At 40.8% G+C, this 23,265-nt stretch overlaps 1 protein-coding gene across 1 annotated transcript in view; it reads left to right on the top strand.

Annotated features, from left to right (window-relative positions):
• PRKAR1B (protein kinase cAMP-dependent type I regulatory subunit beta) overlaps nucleotides 1-23,265 on the top strand; it is a 295,736-nt gene that overhangs the window by 236,954 nt on the left and 35,517 nt on the right. The window contains exon 9 of the mRNA XM_089681811.1: nucleotides 4,545-4,666. Coding sequence (XP_089537937.1) covers nucleotides 4,545-4,666 — 122 coding nt within the window. The remainder of the gene's footprint in view (nucleotides 1-4,544; nucleotides 4,667-23,265) is intronic.

Here is a 23,265-nt window from a genome sequence, read left to right as displayed (position 1 = left end):
AAAGTGGTTTGCAGACAGAGTTCTTTACTGTTAGAGCAGAAAAAATGTGGAACTCTCATGTACTAGCTGAAAGTGTCAACAACTTCAAAGAACTTTTAGATGTCTTCCTCAGGAAGCAGTATATACAGGGCTTTGGGAGTTGCTGGAGAATTCAAATCACACATGCATACAAACACAAAATTTGAACTGGGGGAACTGTGTGTCTTTTTTCAACCTTACAGGTTCTGAATTGTGTTATTTCCCATTGTTGGTTTAAATTTGATTGTCTGCTAAAGACTCTTGGAAACTCCTTGACAAATAGGTTTGGTTGGTCATTTTTAAATGTCAATTTTTTATCCAGTACGACAGTTAAACATTGCTTGTAATAACTGAGCAGGATAAATATTATTAGAAAGGCAAGAACAAGGACTTGTAAGTGACAAACACTCAAGTTTAAAAGGATGCTGCGACTTTTATGGATGTCAATTAACAAAATTTGTAATGACTAGAAATTGTTGCTTTGGTGAGTGTCGTGACCACTGTACGTTTTTTGGATCTTCAGCTAACAAATATTTGCTTTTCTGTGGCTGGCAAATCTCCAATTGCTCTGCAGCTCAATTCACTGTATGGTTGTGTGTACTAAGCTTTAGTGATACTTTAAAGTACTTCTACAGTATACTCTTTGAGGGAACGGTACGCACTAAAGTAAGTCATTCGGGTAGGCAGGTGTTGGTCATAGGACTTTAGTTTCCTAAACAATGGGCGATCTATACTTATCACATGAAACATTGATTTTGTGCAATAGTAGGCCAGGATAACATACATATGTCATCATTTGGAAAAGTTGGTAGCAATTACTCCAAACTAGAAAAAGACGATTTCGTCGTAATTGAGCCCCTTGGTTTGCCTACAGAAGCATCTTGTCTTTTCTTTGCATCCTAAGTAAACTGTGGTCATGTAATAATTTTCTTTTATCTTAACTAAATGGTATGGTAACATAAATGGTGACAGATTGGTGTGCAGTATCTTCAGCCATTGTTTTATTCCTTTATGTTCCTTTCTTTTGGTTGAAAATTAAAATGGAATGATAATGAGTTACATACAGTTGTGTTCAAAATAATAGCAGTCAGACATCACTAACCTGATCAATCACTGTTTTTGGTAGAAATGACATTTCTACATGGCAAATAATTTACTAGCAGGTGTAGTAGAGTAATAGAAATCCAACATACCCAACAGTCATGACATACATGCTGCTGATTCTGTGTAATTGAATCACTAATTGAAAGGGGCATGTTCAAAATAATAGCAGTGTGGAGTTCTATTAGTGAGGTCATTCATTCTGTGAAAAACATGTGGCAATTATTGCCCTTATTTAAGGAAGAAAGGCAGCAAATGTTGTACATGCTGGTTACAGTGCATTTCTCTCTGAAATTCTGAGGAAAATGGGTTGTTCCAGACATTGTTCAGAAGAACAGCGTACCTTGATTAAAAAGTGGATTGGAGAGGGGAAAACATATAAAGAAGTGCAGAAAATGATAGGCTGCTCAGCTAAAATAATCGCAAATGCTTTAAAATGGCAACCAAAACCTGAAAGACGTGGAAGAAAGCGAAAAACTACCATTCGAATAGATCTAAGAATAGCCAAAATGGCAAGGACTCAGCTAACAATCAGCTCCAGGAAGATCAAAGAAGGTCTAAAGTTACCTGTGAGTACTGTTACAATTAGATGATGGCTATGTGAAGCCAAGCTATCTGCAAGAAGCCCCCGCAAAGTCCCACTGTTGAAAAAAAGACATGTGCTGAAGAGGTTACAATTTGCCAAAGAGCACATTGACTGGCCTAAAGAGAAATTGCGCAACATTTTGTGGACTGATGAAAGTAAGATTGTTCTTTTTGGGTCTAGTGGCCGGAGACAGTTTGTCAGACGACCCCCAAACACTGAATTCAAGCCACAGTACACTGTGAAGACAGTGAAGCATGGTTGCGCAAGCATCATGATATGGGAATATTTCTCATACTATGGTGTTGGGCCTATTTATCGCATACCAGGGATCATGGATCAGTTTGAATACATCAGAATACTTGAAGAGATCATGCTGCCTTATGCTGAAGAGGAAATGCCCTTGAAATGGGTGTTCAAACAAGACAACGACCCCAAACACACCAGTAAATGTGCAACATCTTGGTTCCAGACCAACAAGATTGACGTTATGGAGTGGCCAGCCCAATCCCCGGATCTTAATCCAATAGAAAACTTGTGGGGTGACATCAAAAATGCAGTTTCTGAGGCAAAACCAAGAAAAAAAGAAGAACTGTGGAATGTAGTCCAATCATCCTGGGCTGGAATACCTGTTCACAGGTGCCAGAAGTTGGTTGACTCCATGCAACACAGATGTACAGCAGTTCTCAGAAACAGTGCTTATACAACTAAATATTCATTAAGTGATTCAAAGGAAAGCAAAATCTTCAAACATTTTTCAGTTTATATAGTGAATGTTTGAGTTTGTAAAGAAGAATACAAACACTGCTATTTTTTTTGAACAGTCTAATATTCACTTTTCTTCAATTTATTTAGAGGAACAACACAAATTTGATATATTTGTCTTCATGTTTTGATTTGGAATAGAATGTGTCCTGTTCCCAATGCATTTGTGTGTATGGAAATAAAAGCTATTAGAAGGATTTTGAGCTTTATTCACTTTTTTCAACACACTGCTATTATTTTGAACACAACTGTATATGACCTTTATTTCAGTGGCAGTACAAAGAAATAGTGAAGGCTTGTCCTTATTTGTTGAAGTTTATGATTTATGTCAGGGGTCTCCAAGCTTTATAAACGAAGGGCCAGTTTATTGTCCTTCAGACTTTAGGGGGGCTGGACTGGCCAGTGGGAGAAGAAAATGTCCTGGCATCAGTGGGAGTAAACAATGCCTCATCATTTGTATTAATGGGAGATATAGTGCCCCATCACTGGTAACAATGGGGGGAATAGTTTCCCACTGTTGGCGTCAGTGGGAGGAATAGCGCCCTATCATTGGTGTTAGTGGGAGGAATAGTGCAACATCATTGGTGTCAGTGGGAGGAATAGTGCAACATCATTGGTTTCAGTGGGAGGAATAATGCCCCGTCATTGGTGTCAGTGGGAGGAATAGTGCTCCATCATTGGTGTCAGTGGGAGGAATAATGCCCCATTATTTGTGTCAGTGGGAGGAATAGTGCTCCATCATTGGTGTCAGTGGGAGGAATAGCGCCCCATCATTGGTGTTAGTAGGAGGAATAGTGCCCCATCATTGGTGTCAGTGGGAGGAATAGTGCAACATCATTGGTTTCAGTGGGAGGAATAATGCCCCGTCATTGGTGTCCGTGGGAGGAATAGTGCTCCATCATTGGTGTCAGTGGGAGGAATAGTGCTCCATCATTGGTGTCAGTGGGAGGAATAATGCTTCATTATTTGTGTCAGTGGAATGAATTGTGCCGCATCATTGGTGTCAGTGGGAGGAATAGTGCCCCATTATTTTTTGTCAGTGGGAGGAATAATGCCCCATCATTGGTGTCAGTGGGAGGAATAATGCCCCATTATTGTTGTCACTGGAAGGAATAGTGCTCCATCGTTGGTGTCAGTGGGAGGAATAATGCCCCATTATTGGTGTTAGTGGAAGGAATAGTGGGAGTAAACAATGCCTCATCATTGGTATTAATGGGAGATATAGTGCCCCATCACTGGTAACAATGGGAGGAATAGTTTCCCATTGTTGGGGTCAGTGGGTGGAATAGTGCCCCGTCATTGGTGTTAGTGGGAGGAATAGTGCCCCATCATTGGTGTCAGTGGGAGGAATAGTGCAACATCATTGGTGTCAGTGGGAGGAATAATGACCCATCATTAGTGCCAGTGGCAGGAATAGTGCTCCATCATTGGTGTCAGTGGGAAGAATAATGCCCCATTATTTGTGTCAGTGGGAGGAATTGTGCCGCATCATTGGTGTCAGTGGGAGGAATAGTGCTCCATCATTGGTGTCAGTGGGAGGAATAATGCCCCATTATTTGTGTCAGTGGGAGGAATTGTGCCGCATCATTGGTGTCAGAGGGAGGAATAGTGACCCATTATTTTTTGTCAGTGGGAGGAATAATGCCCCATCATTGGTGTCAGTGGGAGGATTAATGCCCCATTATTGTTGTCACTGGAAGGAATAGTGCTCCATCATTGGTGTCAGGGGGAGGAATAATGCCCCATTATTGGTGTTAGTGGAAGGAATAGTGCCCCATTGTTAGTGTCAGTGGCAGGAACTATGCTGATGGTGGGGGGGGGAATAATGCCCCGAGGGCCAGATAAAAGCAAGCAAAGGGCCGCATCCAGCCCCCGGGCTGCAGTTTGGAGACCACTGATCTATGTGATTATGGAGCAGAAGTCATATCCCAGTACTGCACCTTGATGGGCAAATGTCTTATTCCATTACTGTACCTTTGTAAAGATGTCTTTCACATTGCTAATGACAGCCCTTTTGTAAGGTTACATTTTGTAATGCAATTTTTCCCATTTGAGTATGTATTCTATTCCTTTGCAGAATCACTGGACAAATGGGAGCGCCTGACTGTGGCAGATGCTTTAGAACCTGTCCAGTTTGAAGATGGAGAAAAAATTGTTGTTCAGGGAGAACCTGGTGATGACTTCTTCATTATTACTGAGGTAAGGATGTGTATATTGCATCCTGTTTCTTAATTGCAGAACCACTGAAAACAAAATCACACAATTAATTTTATATACTTGTTGCACCTTACTGTACAGATGCTTATCTTGTATTCACTTTGATCAAGTTTGGGCTACCTATCTGATCCATATATCAGCTTTTCTCCTGAGTAAATATAGCTATTAGGCTGCATTAAGGGAACTTGTTAGCAAGGGAAATTGTGGGAGGTGTTATGGCTGAAATTTAAACTTGCAATCTTAAGCAAGCCATTGATTATACAATTTACTTTTGTTCCACTATTGATGGACAGTAAGAAAATAGCTCCATTCCCCCATCAACACATTCAGTGACACTGGGGAACTCCATCCTGCAGTGCTATTGTGTTCTGCAGGTGGGGTGCCTTACCTGTCAGCAGAACACAATGATCACTGCTAGCAGCTATAGCCGCCGGCAGTGATGGTAGGAAAAAATCCGACAAGCTTGTTGTACTGAAGTCGACTCCAGTACAACTAGTATGCCCAGAGTTGGGTTGATTCTCAGCCGGTTCAGCAGGGATGGCCTATGGCCAGCTCACAGCCTGAGAACAAGACTGTTAGTCATCCAAACAAATATCTCCAAATTGCTGCACTCCCAACCTAAGATCCCAAATATACCTTTATTGAAAATCCATAAGAGCAACACAAATACACAGATCTACAGACACGGGAGGGAAGAGGTTAACACGTTTCACACTGAAAACATGCTCAATGCCCATCGACATAATCTTGGGAAAAAACATGGTACTAATGTTGCTGGACATTTAAATGATGGTCATGGGGGCGATCCCACTGCGTTGCAGATACAGGGAATTAAAAAGGTGACAGTCCTTGGGGCAGTGGGGGGGGCTTCACATATTTAGACTTCTCTGTAAACAGGGGGGGTGGGAGGGTTATATTTAATCTCCAAACTAGAATCCCAGCAGTGTTGAACTTTGAATGGGACTTGGCCCATTATTATGGTTGAGATCTTATTTTCATATTTATTTATTTGCTGGTATAAAACCTCTTTCTAGTGTCACTAGTATTTATGCAATCTAGAACCGGTTGTACTGGATGTTTTTATCCCTATTGTTTAAGCATGTTTTCAGTGTGAAACGTGTTAACCTCTTCCCTCCCCTGTCTATACATCCTTATAATGCTTTTGAGACCAGAAGTCACCCCTCCTGTCATTATTTAGGATACTTCTGCTTTTCTGTGCAAAGTCAATTGTTTGGTGACTCTAACGAAGAATGGCTTCTCCAGTTCTGTCCCTCTGCTGTGGCTTTAAATTACCTTCAACTTTTCATTAAAGGATTGTGACATAATTTCCTACTTAGAAAACGGAGGTTACAGCAAAACAGGAGGGCCAGTAGACTACAATTTCTTATTAAAATACCAGGCACAGAATTGATGTTCATTATCAAGGAGGGGGGTAGCTGGGATCTCCTAGCTTAGATGTCCTTACCACAGAACAATCAAGTCTGAGTGGACTTAGTCGTTGGATTCTGTACTTTCACAGAATTACATGGAAATGTGCCTTTTTATCCCATAATCCTCAGTTATTTGATTGAACGGTAGCAACTCATTATATAGTAAAAACTAAATTAACGTTTGATGTTATTTTCATATATTTGGTTTCAGTATTTATTTGTTCACTATTATAACATGACATTTATGTGTGTTATATATTTTCAATCAGGTGAATAAGAAATATTACATATACATATTTTATGTTTACTTCTTGCAGACAGGTAAGCTTGGAATGAGAGTGCCAGGAAACTACTCATGAAGCTACAATATCAATTTATACACATGACTAGATGACTGAGAGGAGAAACACAACCTTTCTTGACGTAAACAGGACAGTTTTAATTAGTTAGGTTACATTGGCTGCCAACAAGCATGCTAGGAGTGCTGGTTTGCAAACTTCTGTACACTTTTAAATTACAAGAAATAAATGAAATGGATGGAAAGCCAATATAACTTGCATTTAGGCATGTTGGAGAAAAATCTTCATGGCCTGTCCAGTTCAGACTTGTGCACAGTTAGGTGTAATATCACTGTTGCTCTCATCTTGATTTTTTTTATTTGGGGATATCTGTATAGTAAACAAATTAGCATTTGCTATCATTAAAGAATTGTTCTACCAACTAGGTAGGGAACTTTGATGAGCTTGTACATGAACATGATAGGCCTGTACATGTATTTATTTCTCCCTTTATGTCAAGTCCAAAGAAATTAATATTTTGTGACAGATACAATACATGCGACTTAAGATATACTGTGCCTATGATGTACTTGATCAGTTTAATTTAAAAAATCATGTCATTATATAGTATATTGTGGCTTTTATTTATTGACCTTAAATCGGTAGTAAAGCTACCACCTTTTTTTGTTAAATTGGCCCCTGTAATGTTATATCATAATGTGCTAGTATGCATTGGATACTAACACATTATGGCAGACTTACCTTTAAAACTGAGCCCTGTCACTGCTGCCAAGGCTCCCTTGTTTGCCCAGTCTTCCTTCTGGGTTTGCTGTCTCTGGCTGTTTGAATGGCTGGGCCGCTATGACATCACTTCTGCACATGTGCACAGGAGCCATCATTGGGCTTTGTGTGCCCTGAATGCAGAGCACGTGTGCATGCGCAGTAATGTCATCGTCGATGTGAATATCTCCTACATGCTGCAAGTTTAGGAGATATCCATGTACATACAGGTAATACTTATTATAAGCTTACTTGCAGGTAGAAATATTAAAATAGAGTTTATTACTATGTTAAATCTCAACTCCAGGTACACAGCTTTAAATCTTTTTACAGCTTTTAATTCATACCTCATAAAAACATGTAACAATAATACAAGGCTGGGAATATGTATCACAACTATGTGTCTTGCATATATTTCTCCACATATTTGAGTTAATAGCTTGTTTAAACATTACATATTACATAAGTCTTTCCTACAAGTGTAGTAACACTTTACTCACTTCATAAACAATGTTCACTTTTTCAGGAGAGTATCAGTTTGTGGTAAATATATAGACGAACCAGCATAAATGTCAAAACATTGCATGTGAGTTGCTATGTGAGTGCCAACCTAAACAGCTGAATAGAAGCCACAGGGGATATTCTCCAATGTCCCTACTAGATAATCGAATCAATCTTAATCTGTTTAATTTAATAGTAGCATGGTATCTTTACTCATCTCCAGCATATTAGTTTCTTATGCAGTGCCATAGATCTGTAACTAAGATATCCGAAAGGTTTCACCTTGGTGACGGTCAGGATGTTGCAGAGTAAGGGTAAAAATCTACCCTTGCAATGCCCCCCCCCCCCACCACCACTGCAAGGGTAAATGCTCATTGTGAATTGGGGATACTAAAAATGGCATTATTACTTACCCTATTCCCCACTCCATTTGCTTCTGGCAAACCCTTAATGTCATCACATATAAATCAAGGCTATTAACTCTGCATTGTGTATGGAGTGGGCGAACATGCAACTGTGGCTGGCAGCACCCACCTTAGGGATTAGACTGTGGGATATTTCTCCTAAATGTTTGACACCTCTAGACATAATGAGCATTTAACCCACTGCAGAGAAATATTCTATTTGTGCCTGGAAATGCATTTTAAAAGAGAAGTTTGTGGATAAAAAAAATAACATTTATACTCACCTAGGTGGATACAGCATTGGTTCGATGCTGTATCTCTCCCCTACCACCTCTAAGACCAAGAACTAAGCGATCTAACACTGCTGATTGCTCACTTCTCCCCTCTGCTCTGAATAGAGAGCGGTGACTGTCAGTCATTGGCTCTCTGCTCTCCCCATCCAGTGCTTACTGGAATGCTGGGCTGTAAAGGGAGTGGGATTGGCTGGCTTAAGCTCTTAGCTGAGAGGCTGAGGCACCTGCCAGTCAAGAATCTGGGTGGATCCTGACTTTAAAGCCAGGATCTCTCCAGAGCCTGGAGCCTACTGTCGGCTGAATACGGGTCACAAGACTGTAGAAGTTCACTCCTGTGATCCATAAGAGAAGTAGGGCCAAAAGAGCTTCTCCTTTAATTGTATTTATGCACACAGGGAAAACTATATCACTCAGCGCTATGTTGTGCTCCCTCCTTTTTTGTTGCTAAATTAAAATTGGTAAATAAATGCTCCCCTGCAACTATTCTGCTGCCCACACCACTAATCACTCCTGTAGTGATGAGAAAGTGCATGAGAAAAGATACTGCAGAACTTGACACTCCAAGCACTTTTAATTTCCTGGTCCCATACTGTGGTTCCTTCTGTCAGCCCTTACGTCATCTACAAGATTCAATACTGATGTAGAAGCTGGCAGATCAAACCACTAAGTAGCAGTGGACCAGAAATCCAGCTCTCCCAGAAATGTTGGATTTTATAAGATCTTCATTGGATGCTTTCTCATTGCTGCCGTCATACTCAGTGGCTTGGTCAGTAGAGGGGATATTAATTTTTAGTATTGATTTTATCGATAGTGTTGCTTTAACTAACACACAATAGTGACTGTGCTTTACTGTGTCTTCTCTATGGACGGGGCTATAGCAGTAGACAGTTGATGGGAAGAACATGTTTTTTGTGTTGTAATAGTTTTTTCCTCTTGGTAGTCCTTCAACCATTGCACTGGCTGGCTATTAGTATTGACAGCTGCTAGAGTGCAAACCCAAAAACCAGCATGTGGATTTTGGGTCCTGGAAATATGGGAATCTAAACATATGGCACAGCAAAAATTTTCTTGGTGAAGATAGTGTCAAATGATGGTTTCATATAAACTTTACTGTAACTGAAAATAAACACACATTATAAATGTATAACATGCCTTAAGCAGCAGTATACACATTGGTAAAATATGTAGCATTTGGAAAGCCTATTTGTCTGAATAATAAAAGGCTAAGAGACCAAGCCAAAGTTGTAATAATGCAGAAATCTACAGAAATGCTGTCATGTATGTGCGCTGTCTTTGTTTCTTTTTAGTCTTGATTGGCATTACCTGTTTAAATTAAACCACAACAAGATTTAGGGTTTATAGATGATAGACAAACCACACTAGACAAAAACCACAAAAGCATGTTGATGTGTGCTCTGACTGATGTGTACGTGATAAAGCATTACAGACTCAAGTGATGATATTGTTCACAGAGTAAATAATCATTTTAATCACATGTCCTACTTTTTGTTCAGTAAATCCATGGTCAGAATAAAAGTAAATGCTGACGTTATGTTATGTATCAAGTGGATAAGTTAACCACAGAGAGTGTGATAGGCTTTAACTTGTGGATGACGTGAGATGATCGACAATGATCGAATATCTTTAGGAACTTTGAGACATCTGCAGACACTCATTACCTGAATGTTGGTACTGTTATACCAACCTTAGGCAGATGTGAAAAGACAGGTAAGTGCCACTGCTCTAAAATTCCGTGGTTCTTTCTAATTTGGGTGTACTACACAGGTTTGGGCTCAGGAGTCCATCCATGCTTTACGTGAGTCAGCCCAATATAAGCAAAACAGGTGCGTGCCAATCACATCACTCATTGTTAAAGGTATTATTCAAATGACATTTGCACAAACATGCTGCCCTCCCCACCAATGGGCCACCCACCTCTGATGCATTTACGAGCTTTGTTGTAGAATCTATGACTAAACCCTTAAGGGTAAACAGTGGATGATCCATAGGCATGGACAGCAGCATGTATATGCAATGGATGTGTGAATAAACGTATCAATCAGTGATGGCATTGGTGTGCGGTTGTTGCTTGCTTTGGACATTAGGCAGATGTCACAGTAGTGAGCCTGTCCCTGGCAACAACTCAACAAAAAAGAGGATGGCTATACAAAGCTAAACAGGGTAGAAAAATTCTCATCTGTTTTCATGTGTCCTTTCCTCACTGGCTGGAAGAGAGAGATATCGCTCCCTCATTGGCGACTTACAAGATGTGACAATTTAATTCCCAGAATGCCTGTGGCATAGCACTATGGTGGCGAGTCACACAGCCATTTGAACGCAAGCGTGTTCTGACTTGTTCTAACTTGCACTCGTCTGGGTTGAAAACCACTTGAATCAGTCTTTACGGAGTAGTAGAAGAAATAATGTGCATATGCGCTGCTCTGTTGGTGGATAATGAGTGATAGGAATGTGAAGCAGCTGATAAACATGAATTTTTTGGTGAAAATTGGCAAAAGTGTGAGTGAAACTTTAGCTCTGTTACAACAGGCTCATGGTGAACTTTCCATGAAGAAATCAAAGAGTTTATGAATGGCATACATGGTTTAAGGAGGGGCCAAAAAATGTCCATGATGATGCAAGAAGTGGGCAGCCAAAAATGCAAAGGACGGATGCAAATATGGACAGAGTGCAAACTCTTGTACGCTCAGATTGAAGATTGAGTGTGTGAATGATGGCAGAACATGATCAGAGAAACAGTGTGGCAGATTTTAATGGAGGATTTGGGAATGAGAAGGTTTTCTGCAAAGATGGTACCTCGAATCTTGACTGAAGATCAGAAAAAAAGCTGTCTTCAAATTTCATCAAATTTTTTGAAGAATGCTCAACACGTTTTTTTATAGTCCATACCAGGAATTAAATGATCACACCTTGTATATTCTATAGCAAATCTATCTAAATTGTGAGCTGTCATCGGAGCAAGACATGAGGGTAAAACATTCATTGTTGACCTATGATGTGGTGACAACTGTCTAAGATGGGAATTCCCCTTTTTTTGTTAAGATTTCTTCCCATTTCCTGTTCTGTCCTTAGGACAAAAAATAAAAATTTCCCCAACAGGACACAGACAGCACAAAATTACCTTATTGTTGTTTTAAGTACTACCTATAATATTCAAAATTCTGCTTTTTTCAGAAAAATTCTAAACCAAAAAATATGACCAGAGCATTTTTTCATGCTGTTTCACTGGTTTTTCACTATAAAGTGTATTTGCATAAAGATGTATTTTAAATTGAACCTATACTCAGAAGGTCACTGTTTTCTATCTGATAGGGCATCTACAGTATAGCTAGGTTAAGTTTACTTAAGCAGCAACCTGAATCTGCCTTTTGCCTGGAATTCCTCCTGAAAAATATCAGTTCTTGACTTTCTTTAACCCAATAACTGCATGTCTGCAGTGTAAGATTATCTAAAGCCAGTCATAGATAATGCAATTTCCTTACCTGCAACCATGGGTTGCAGGAAAGAAAATAACTTGATTCCCCCATCAACACAGTCAGTTCCCCCGTCAACAGTGTTGATGGGAGAATCATTGGCAGAGCTATTTGGGGGGTAGCTGTTCCTACCGGGAGAACACAATTATTATTGCTACTGGCTATAGCCACTGGCAATAATCGCATGAAAAATTAAACAGGCTGGTTGTATCCAAGTCATACAACAATCAAATTGGGTAAAATCAGCCTGCCCATTGATGGTTTGAATCTCGAGTGGTCTCTGCTAAACCAGCCAAGATTCAAACCATATATGCCTAGCTTAAGGCACTGCGGTCTCTGACTGCTAAGAGTGAGATATGAAGTTGCTGTTGTGCTGCTTAGTCCTCATCTTGCTCGAGAGGTACCTTTACCTGATGACCAGCAGTGCAAGGACACTTTGCTGTGGTTCTGTGCTTCCTCTGTCTCGTGTGCTGCTTTTTCCTCATTACCCTTCCTCTTATGAGATCATCAGGTGGCAGCTCTTACATGAGGTATCACAGCTCTGCTAGTCTACCAAAATAGAGTCATCTACACAGAGACACAATGTGGAACAAAGCTTCTCAATTTAGCAATAGGGAAAAATATCAGCTGTAGGTAGCCTACAGGCAATATTTGTGACTAATCATTTACCCTCCACTTACCTTTTTGGGCACAGTTTCCACTCTATAGTCAACCAGTGATAATACATATAGGTGGATATGAGTGAGATGAATTGAATTATTAGAATGGTGTTGCATGCAACAATTTAATATCTATATTTATTGTGTTCTTTACCTTTTCTTGGATCAGATTGATTATTGCAAAGACAAACTTATTAGTCTTCTGTATAGTGGAGGATTTTTTTTCAGTTGTGTCACTTAGTTACCTAAATTGTAAACATATACAATATGCATGTGCCTTGTAGTTTTACTGCACCCAGAAATGCCACATCTGATGAGGTTGACTTTCCAAGTCCATGGCCTAAGTTAGTGGCTCCCAATCTCAGTCTTCAAATACCCCCAACAGGTCTTGTTTTTAGGATTTCCTCCTGTACCAAGTACAGGTGCTTTAAATTAATGTCAATGGCTTGGTATTTATGAGACCTTTTTTTATCTTAAATAACATAAAATATGGCCTGTGGTGGGTACTTGAGTACTTAGGTTGGGAACCATTGGTCTCGATTAATCCAGAGGCCTAACTCTGTAAGACAGCTGAGGATATTACAAGTCTTATTTGAATACCTGTACCCTCTTTCCCTAGTGATGCCATTCAGTGTGAAACTGGTGAATGTCTGTAAGAAATGTTCGGTTTTATTGAACATAGTTATGCTTTAAATCTGCTAGGGTCATAAGTTGTTCTGGTTTGTGAGCTTTCAGGTCTCAGGTTTTATTGGAAAGCTTCCTCCTTTTAAATGCTCTGATTTATTTGATTTATGTGGGGCTTATGAATACTTCATATTTTATTTCAGAACCTTGTAGGGAAGAGACATAATTATGATCTAAATCCTGCTATTGAAGTTAGCTAGCCATTGCACACCATCATAAATATACTAAAACTTTGTGTGCACATAGCCTTAGGTAGCTCTTTCTTCTCAAAGTGTTCCAAGGAATGAATTGTCATGGGGTTAGTCTCTTGTACAAACGGCATACTATATATGAATGATTATGATGTGATTTGGCAGCTAGCACCACATTTTAGGAAAACTGTTCCCTCACCAACTATAGAGGCTCCTGAGATCCACCCTATTTCCATGGATATTTAGGCAACACAACCTGGCAAGACAAATACTGATGTGGCACCGCTCCAAATCTCAACAGCTGTTCTGTAAAAAAAAAAAAAAATGAAGGCTGGTAACTATTTATACATGCTGCCAATTTTCCACGCTGCTTTATCTCTTTACGAGGTGCCTACATTTAACATGGGGAAAGCAATCTGCAAACAGTTGTATGCCTTCATCAGAGTCGTGATCTCAGTGATCCATGTAGGCTGGAGCAGAGCTTGATCTAGAAAATGACCTGAGTACCTGATAACAGTGATCTCATAACAGTTGCTTTGGTAATAGGAAACATGTTGGAGCTTGGGGGAAATATGTTGATACAAGAACATTCTTAGATCATGAGTCTTTCATAAGCTAATCACTTGCAGACTTCTGTATTCAAAGGAACGGGTGTCTCTGAGGTCCATTGTTGGTGGAATCCTGTGTTTGAACATAGATTAAAACATCTCGGGTGCCAGTCATGTGCAGGGCATCATGGGAAGAAGCTTTGACAGTAAGGGAAGAGTTCCGCAGCTTACCTTTGTGCGAGCAGAGTTGGCAGGAACATCAGTCACATGTAAATTGGAATATTTGTTTTATGCGGAGATTATTTATTTAAACAAGAACTATATAGATATTTTGGGACTCAAAGAAAGGTTTCAGTAGGTGGTAAATACATCATGGTCTGACAACACTCAATGCATAGAATGCTGTTTCTTGTCAGTTCACTGAAGAAATGATTTTTGTTCTCTGTTCTATATGTTTTGAGAGAGGAATGTTGAGTTTGTCTCAGATATGAACCCCTGCAGTTTCCATTGCTATCGCGATATTAAATATAATACAAATTACCTTTTTTTTGAGACACACTTTTTTATTGGAAAGTGCATTGTTCATTATCAGTGATAATTGAATAGCACCCTGCAGTATACTCTAAGTACAATTGTGGTCCATACTAGGACTTTGCTGAGCTATGGTCTAAGAACAATTCCTAGAGAATACAGGCATCCTTTTACATAGACCCATCCCAGCATCTTGTGGCAGGCAGACACAAATAAAATGCTGCAAGCAAAATGTTATTTTACCTCACCTAGGTCCAAATACAGTATTATGAATGGGAGCCACTTACATTAACATGAATTGGAAGTGTCGGTTTAAGTGCCGTCCCAAGACAAGCAAACCTAAATATCAATGCATTAGTATTCATAGTCCTTAAAGTGTAAATAAAGCAAATAGTGAAATTTATTTCTCGAATTGTCACTATCTTCCTGTGTTCTGTGCAATGTAGTAAAGCCCAATTGGCTTGGAGTGCTGCCCATACCTCTCCTAATCTGAATCCTGCTGTGTCGGGAGCTACAAGAGATACATATAAAGGCTAGTTTGGTTACTGTATAGAAATATTGTTTGTTTACGAATACTTTAAATTATTGCATAATTAAATGGGCGCTTTGCACCGACAGTCACAGCATTAGCTTACATTTACCTATTGGGTAACATTTTTTAAGCAGTTTTTTGTCTTTCTTAAAATTCTCATTTGGGGCTGTCAGGTGCTGCCCCATAGAAGTAATACTGTTGCCTGGCCCAGTCGTTTTTGGAAAGAGTTGGGTTGGGGAAACTCTCATTTAAAGAGAGTAGTCACCTTAAATGACTCTTGAGTGCTCAGGAATATGGACAAAGGTACATGGAAGCACACTCTTTTCCTGTATTCTGCTTTTGCAGTTTACTCCCAACACCAGTTCATATTCAAAAAGGTACTTATACGTAAAAGCTTTTCAATATCTTACTAAATACATTGTAATCACAGTCCAAATGTAGCTTTACCCCTGACCTCTTCCAGGCTTCCATCTACAGCCAATATATAGTGCTGGTACTTGCCGCCATTGTGTGGCACATTCCCTGATATCATGTGATTTGGCTCTGCTGAGTTGCACTGCAGGTACTCATAAGAGTTTGATGAGGATTAAGTGATCCTGCTGAAACTTGCGGGATGATGTGGCAGTGATGATGTTAGTGTTCAACTACAGACATATTTGGATGCCCCCAATGTTTTTGTCCTGCTGAAATTTCCCTCCCAGGGATACAGGCTGCAATAAAATCTTGGCAGTGGATCCAACCCTTCCCTACTCTATCCTAAACTAAAAAAAAGAAATAGTTTTGCCTTTACACTTTTTTATTTTTGGATATAGTAGGGAAGGGATAAAACCATGTCTGTTAATTTTTCTGCTGCCCTTGTTCTGTCATAGATGTTTTTCTTTAATTCTTGTCCCAGGGATGCAACAGAAAGAGAGAGAGAAAACATTCTTAAAAAGAGATGGGAATTATCCTCTTAGACAGGTGTACCCTTCATAATATTTACCCTTACTTCTCTTCCTTCACACGCTGTCTTGATGAAAATGGTTACCAGAACAAATAGGGTAAATCTGCCTAGCAAGGAAAAAGTCAGCAATACAAATTCGTCTGGGTTTCAAATCCTTCCTACTCCTAAACGTGAAAAAAACGTTTTGGCTATGCGTACACTTTAAATTACCTACAGACATAGATGACCTTGGATGCTTGTGCATGTTATGTACAGGTGAAACTCGAAAAATTAGAATATCGTGCAAAAGTTCATTTATTTCAGTAATGCAACTTAAAAGGTGAAACTAATATATGAGATAGACTCATTACATGCAAAGCAAGATAGTTCAAGCCGTGATTTGTCATAATTGTGATGATTATGGCTTACAGCTCATGAAAACCCCAAATCCACAATCTCAGAAAATTAGAATATTACATGCAATCAATAAAACAAGGATTGTACATAGAACAATATTGGACCTCTGAAAAGTATAAGAATGCACTCAGTACTTGGTTTGGGCCCCTTTTTCAGCAATTACTGCCTCAATGCGGCATGGCATGGGAGCTATCAGCCTGTGGCACTGCTGAGGTGTTATGGAAGACCAGGATGCTTCAATAGCGGCCTTCAGCTCTTCTGCGTTGTTCGGTCTCATGTCTCTCATCTTTCTTTTGGCAATGCCTCATAGATTTTCTATGGGGTTCAGGTCAGGTGAGTTTGCTGGCTAATCAAGCACAGTAATCTCACGGTCATTGAACCAGGTTTTGGTGCTTTTGGCAGTGTGGGCAGGTGCCAAGTCCTGCTGGAAAATTAAGTCAGCATCCCCATAAAGCTCGTCTGCGGAAGGAAGCATGAAGTGCTCCAAAATCTCCTGGTAGACGGCTGCGTTGACCCTGGACTTAATGAAGCACAATGGACCAACACCAGCAGATGACATGGCTCCCCAAATCAACACAGACTGTGGAAACTTCACACTGGACTTCAAGCATCTTGCAGTGTGTGCCTCTCCATTCTTCCTCCATACTCTGGGTCCTTGGTTTCCAAATGAGATGCAAACGTTGCTCTCATCAGAAAAAAGGACTTTGGACCACTGAGCAACAGACCAGGTCTGTTTTTCTTTAGCCCAGTTAAGATGCTTCTGATGTTGTTTCTTGTTCAGGAGCTGCTTGACAAGAGGTATACGACATTTGAAGCCCATGTCCAGGATCCGTCTGTCTGTGGTGGCTCTTGATGCACTGACTCCAGCCTCAGTCCACTCCTTGTGAAAGTCCCCAACACTTTTGAATGTCCTTTTCCTGACAGTCCTCTCCAGGCTGCGGTCATCCCTGCTGCTTGTGCACCTTTTTCTTCCACACTTTTCCCTTCCACATAACTTTCTATTAATGTGCTTTGATATAGCACTTTGGGAACATCCAACTTCTTTTGCAATTACCTTTTGAGGCTTTCCCTCCTTATGGAGGGTGTCAATAAAGGTTTTCTGCACAACTGTCAGGTCAGCAGTCTTTCCCATGATTGTGATTCCTACTGAACCAGACTGAGAGACCATTTAAAGGCTCAGGAACCCTTTGCAGGTGTTATGGCTTAATTAGCTGATTAGAGTGGGACACTTTGAGCCTAGAATATTGCACCTTTTCACAATATTCAAATTTTTTGAGATTGTGGATTTGGGGTTTTCATGAGCTGTAAGCCGTAATCATCACAATTATGGCAAATCACGGCTTGAACTATCTTGCTTTGCATGTAATGAGTCTATCTCATATGTTAGTTTCACCTTTTAAGTTGCATTACTGAAATAAATGAACTTTTGCACGATATTCTAATTTTTCGAGTTTCACCTGTATGTCTGTGAGGTTGGCCTGACTTGGAAGGAAAACAGTTTTGAATACTTGGAAAAAACCTAAGTCTACCAATTAACTTTCCTGAGAAGGTTCAAGCAGTGGATATTTGGCACGGATGCAGAAGGTGTGCAGGCATATCATCAATTTGTTTGCAAAACACTGGCACCTTTAGCAAGATTGGAAAGTGTTGCTAACAACCAATTTCTTTGAGCTATAATGAGATGCTGGGAGTTGCTGTTGTGCACATGAGCAAGCTTACAATTGCATATGGAGGAAAAATATATTTTTATATGGCTGGATAATTTATAAGCAGCTGACCAATGTCAATTCTATCTCCAGCGTAAAGATAGATAAATAGGGTTTGATTTACTAAAGGCATGTAGGCTGCTCACTTTGCAAGGAAAGTTGCACTTTGCATGGGAATTTTCCCCAGGTCTTAGTGAATGGGCTCAAATTCCACTATGCAAAGAATACCCAATCATGTGCAAGGAAAACAATAAAAGCATTTGTTGCTTGCACATAATTGGATGATGGAAGTCAGTAGAGTTTCACCTCACTCACTAAGCTCTGGGGATTCCCTGGCAATATGTAATTCCCTTTGCAAAGTAAATAGTCCATTTGTCTTTAGTCAATCAACCACATATGGTCCCAAATTGATTTGTACAATTTCAGAGTAGTTTTAACCTATAATTGTGTTTCCATGCTGTATGCAATGCATCGACTTACATATTCATATCTTCCATTATCCTTGATGGTTTGACTTTTTTTGCACAAATCTGATATATAGGTACTTTTACTGTAACTTGTTTGACAAGTCTTATTGGTGTAAATCGGTTCAGTTACTTTTGAGACAGGCAATGTAGTCAGGTCAGCTTTGATTACGCACTATTGTAAGACAGAAGAAAATTTAAGTAACGTGTAATAGTGTTGTGCAGCTTACTGGGCGTAATCACCCCTGGATTTTATGGTGCCGGATATTTTGTCCTACTCTTTTGAGTGCTATTAGGCATTTTGAGAAAATTCTGTTTTCTGGGGTATAGGGCAAGTAGATTTGCCTTCCCCAATGGTGACAAACAGCACTCTATGCTTGAGAGTTCTGCTACCAGGTAAGGCTCCGTTCAATCAAATCCGATTTTGAAATCGTGCAACTTACAGTGAAGTCACACAATTTCAAACCGGGTAAGATGTCAATTTCCTTGCGATTTTCAAGACATCTGGCACAGATGTCTATGCAAATCCCAACAAAAATAGTATATGTACTACTTTCGAAACCGCACCGATATGTCCTTTCTGTTAGCAGACAATAGGGTGTGACTTGGCATGCGATTGACAAATTGCAGGGCATGCAAATCGCATGCCAAGTCTCATCCAGTGTGAACCAGCCCTTAGAGCAGTGGCATATGTAAATATTGACCTTCAGAAAGTCAGTGCATAGGAACTAATCTAAGGTCAGGTGTTCCCTGGAGAGGCACACAGTTTACAGAAAGGTGTTGTCACGTTATGATGCCTGCTATCCATGGGCAGCTAATTTACCATGCTTATATAGACTACATGTATGGTCTAAGCAGTATTTGATCACTATACATACTATATCAAAATCTTGATGAAATATAATTAAAATAATTAGTGGAGGTTAATTTTTTTCAGTCATTAAGTAAAAAAATAATAAAATTAAAGATTTGTTTTGCAGTACTTACTTTCAAACCAAAGCTCTCCCCTGTAGGTATTTTTTTCTGCCACAAGATTCAGTCTGATGGCCAGCATCATTCCACCCACTTCTTTTGAGCCCAGACTGTCCTGGGCCTGTCCCTGGCCATGACTGGAAAGGAAAAGCAGCGTGGTGATGAGGTCATCTCTCTGCTTTCTTCTCCTGTCAACATGCTGCACATGAACTAGTTGGTTTCTTATGCTATATCCTCCTCTCACACTCCAGCCCTGCTGTACAGGGATTGCAAGAGGCCGATACCAGGTGAAACTCAGGTACTTACACTGTTAGCATTTAAACTATACATTTAAAGTGACACTAAAGCTTTGTTTTTTTGTTTTTTTTTCTTTTTCTTTTAATAACAAACGTATCTATACTTACCTGCTCTGTGCAGTGGTGTTGCACAGAGCAGCCCAGATTCTCTTCTTTTCGGGTCCCCGATGCCACTCCTGGCTGCTCCTCATTGAGCAGTGCCCCTAGGGAAAGCTGTTCGCCCCGTGGGCACCACTGCATGTCCTCAAGCCAATGCTTTACGCATCCATAAGACACATGGAGTCGTGGCTCAGCCCCGCCCCAACCCCCGCTCTCTCCTCATTTGCGCACTGGCTGTGATTGACAGCAGCGGGAGCCAATGGGCTGTCTCAGCTAATGAGGAGGAAGAGCCCCCAGACAGCAGAGGCTGTCAAGAACATTGCTGGATCAGACGGGGCTCAGGTAAGGATCGGGGGAGGGGGGGGAGGCGCGGCACACAGAAGGTTTTTTACCTTCATGCATAGAATACATGAAAGTAAAAAACCTTCATTCTATACAACCACTTTATTGATGTGGTAATGTTACAGAACTGAATTTATTTGTGCCTTTTACGTATCTGCCTAGAGTTCTGCTTTAATACAGTATATTTTAGTATACCAACTTTAGCTGCTGTGTAAGGATTCTGTATATTTGGAAGGATGTGACTGTATGAAATGGATGTAGAGATGTTTTGTTGATGCATTCCTCAACTCAAGAGTAGACATATGTGTTCAAGGGAGTTTACGCCCGATACCTTATATCCAGCTAAATCTGTCAGCATTCCCTTCTAATTCTAGTCAGCTCAGCTCTCTTACTACTTAGAGTTTACACTTCGAGTGTGGAGCAGGGAAAAGAAATTTCAGACAGATCTGCTAGATCTGGTTTCTTAGTTGAGTTCACACAACCTTCTTCTTTCCCAGACTGGACAGATGTGGAATGTATCCGAGTCCAGGGTCACGGTATTATCCCATATGAGCTTCCTGGCACAAGTAGGAAAAACTTTTAAGAGCCATGTAACGCTTATTGTCATAAAGAATTACATTCTGGCAAACTACAGCCCCAACAGATGTACTCTGTAGTCCCCAACAAACTGCTTTTGTTTTTATTTTTGGTCTTATTAATGGTGACCATGCATGGGCAAGTCTTCAATGAAAATCAAAAATTAGATAATTACCCATTTTACAAACAATTGAGAACATCAGTAGCAGTTGCTTCTTCCCAGGCAGAATATTCATTATTTTTATGTTCTATTGAACACACTGTTGCCTGTATATTTTCTTGTTTTTCATCAGTATGCATTTTGAAACTGTCCAGTAAAGTAAACTGTCCACTTTTTTTCAAGCTGTACAGTCCATGACAGTGCAATAAATGTGAACTAGGCCTATATTGTCTTGTGATCTGGTTGCTTAAAGGATTGCTAGCTTCAACCAAATGGTGCAGAGGTCATGGTGGATACATTTTGTGAAAGCGTATCTAAATCCAAAAACAAAAATGAACTATATTTCAGCTTACCGGTCCTTAAACATACCTTCCAAACTTTCTGATATGGGAAAGAGTTACAAAGACCATTGGGAAATTACTATGCAAAAAATGATTAGCCGAACCCTTAAGTGCTTTTTTTTTTACTTCTTTCAGTCTTTTTTATTTGGCTTTTCAAAATAGCAAATTCAATAATTTAGAGATTGGATAAAGAGTTATGTGAGCATTAGATAAAGAGTTTAGTGCATTCCAATACTTTTGGTCATTAAATAATACATTTTTTAAATAAAAATTTTTAAATTTAAATTTAAAGTGATATTAACTAGTAGCCGACCGCAGATAGCCGAATAACGGCTGCACTGCGGCCGGCCAGTTCTGAGTGGACGTCATATGACGTCCCCCCAGAACGCGCTCTCCTGCGCGCACCCGGCGATCTCCGTGATCGCTGTGTCCTACGGACACAGCTGATCACATGATGTGGTAAAAGGCCAATCACAGCGGCCTTTTACCACGTGATCAGCGGTGTCCAATGACACGCTGATCAGAGGGAAATGCAAGTGCCGGTTCTCGGCTGCACTTTCCTCACGCTGTCAGATCGTGAGGAAAGTACTGCCGAGAACCGGCAGTTGTCAGAGCGAGGATCGGCACCGATCATCAGGGCACTGATGATCAGTGCCCTGATGATCGGTGCCCAGCAGTGCCACCCGCAAGTTCCGCCCACCTGTGCCCAGCAGTGCGCCCACCTGTGCCCAGCAGTGCACCCACCTGTGCCCAGCAGTGCATCCACCTGTGCCGCTCTGCAGTGTCACACACCTGTGCCCAGAAGTACCACCTACCTGTGCCCAGCAGTGCCACCCACCTGTGCCCACCCACCTGTGCCCACCAGTGCCACTCACCTGTGCCCACCAGTGCCACCCACCTGTGCCCACCCACCAGTGCTGCCCACCAGTGCCACCCACCAGTGCAGCCCAGCAGTGCTGCCAGTCAGTGCCACCAGTCAGTGCCCAGCGGCTGTGCCAGTCAGTGCCGCCAGTCAGTGCCCAGCAGTGATGCCAGTCAGTGCCGTCTATCAGTACCCATCATCAGTGTTACCTATCAGTGCCACCTATCAGTGCTGCATATTAGTGCCGCCTATCCGTGACACCTCATTAGTGCTGTCTATCAGTGCCGCCTATCCGTGCCACCTCATTAGTACTGCCTATCAGTGCCCTTTAGTGCTGCCTATCAGTGCCCATCAGTGCCGCCTATCAGTGCCCATCAGTGCTGCCTCATCAACGCACATCAGTGAAGGAGAAAAATTACCTGTTTGAAAAATTTTATAATAGAAACAAAGAAACTTTTTTTTTTCAAATTTTTTGCAACTTTTTTATTTATAGCGCAAAAAGCAAAGCGCCCAGTGGCGATTAAATACCACCAAAAGAAAGCTCTATTTGTGAGAAAAAAATGATCAAAATTTCATATGGGTACAATGTTGCATGACCGCGCAATTGTCAATCAAAGTGCGGCAGCGCTGAAAGCTGAAAATTGGCCTGGTAAATGAGGGGGTATAAGTGCCTGGTAGGCAAGTGGTTAAATGCTCTTTTTTATTTAAAAAAAAAAAAAAATAACAAACATGTCATACTCACTTGCTATGTGTGCTGGTTTTGCACAGATCAGTGATGATCCTCCTCTTTTTGGCCACTTGCTATGTGGATACTGGTGAGTATTCGCTCCCAAGCCCCACTCTCTGCATCCATAAGATGCAGCAGAGCGCAGCTCTGCTCGACCCCCTACTGGCTGTTATTGACAGCAGCGGGAGCCAATGGATGCTGTTTCTAGGCCAATGAGGAGGGAAAGATCCAGGAGGGCTGGGGCTGTCATTTACAGCGCTGGAACGAGATTGGGCCAGGGGCGACTGACCATTCAGGCACTTGGGCACTGCCCGAGGGCCCGGGGTCAGTAGGGAGCCCCATGAAATGCCCCTGGTACCTTTTTATAGGCTTTTT

The sequence above is a fragment of the Staurois parvus genome, unplaced genomic scaffold, assembly GCF_062004578.1.
Source record: "Staurois parvus isolate SC_StPar_1 unplaced genomic scaffold, SC_StPar_1.0 ptg000018l, whole genome shotgun sequence".
Classification (NCBI taxonomy): domain Eukaryota; kingdom Metazoa; phylum Chordata; class Amphibia; order Anura; family Ranidae; genus Staurois; species Staurois parvus.
The sequence above is the reverse complement of the archived record's forward strand: the minus strand, read 5'-3'. Positions and strand labels throughout refer to the sequence as shown.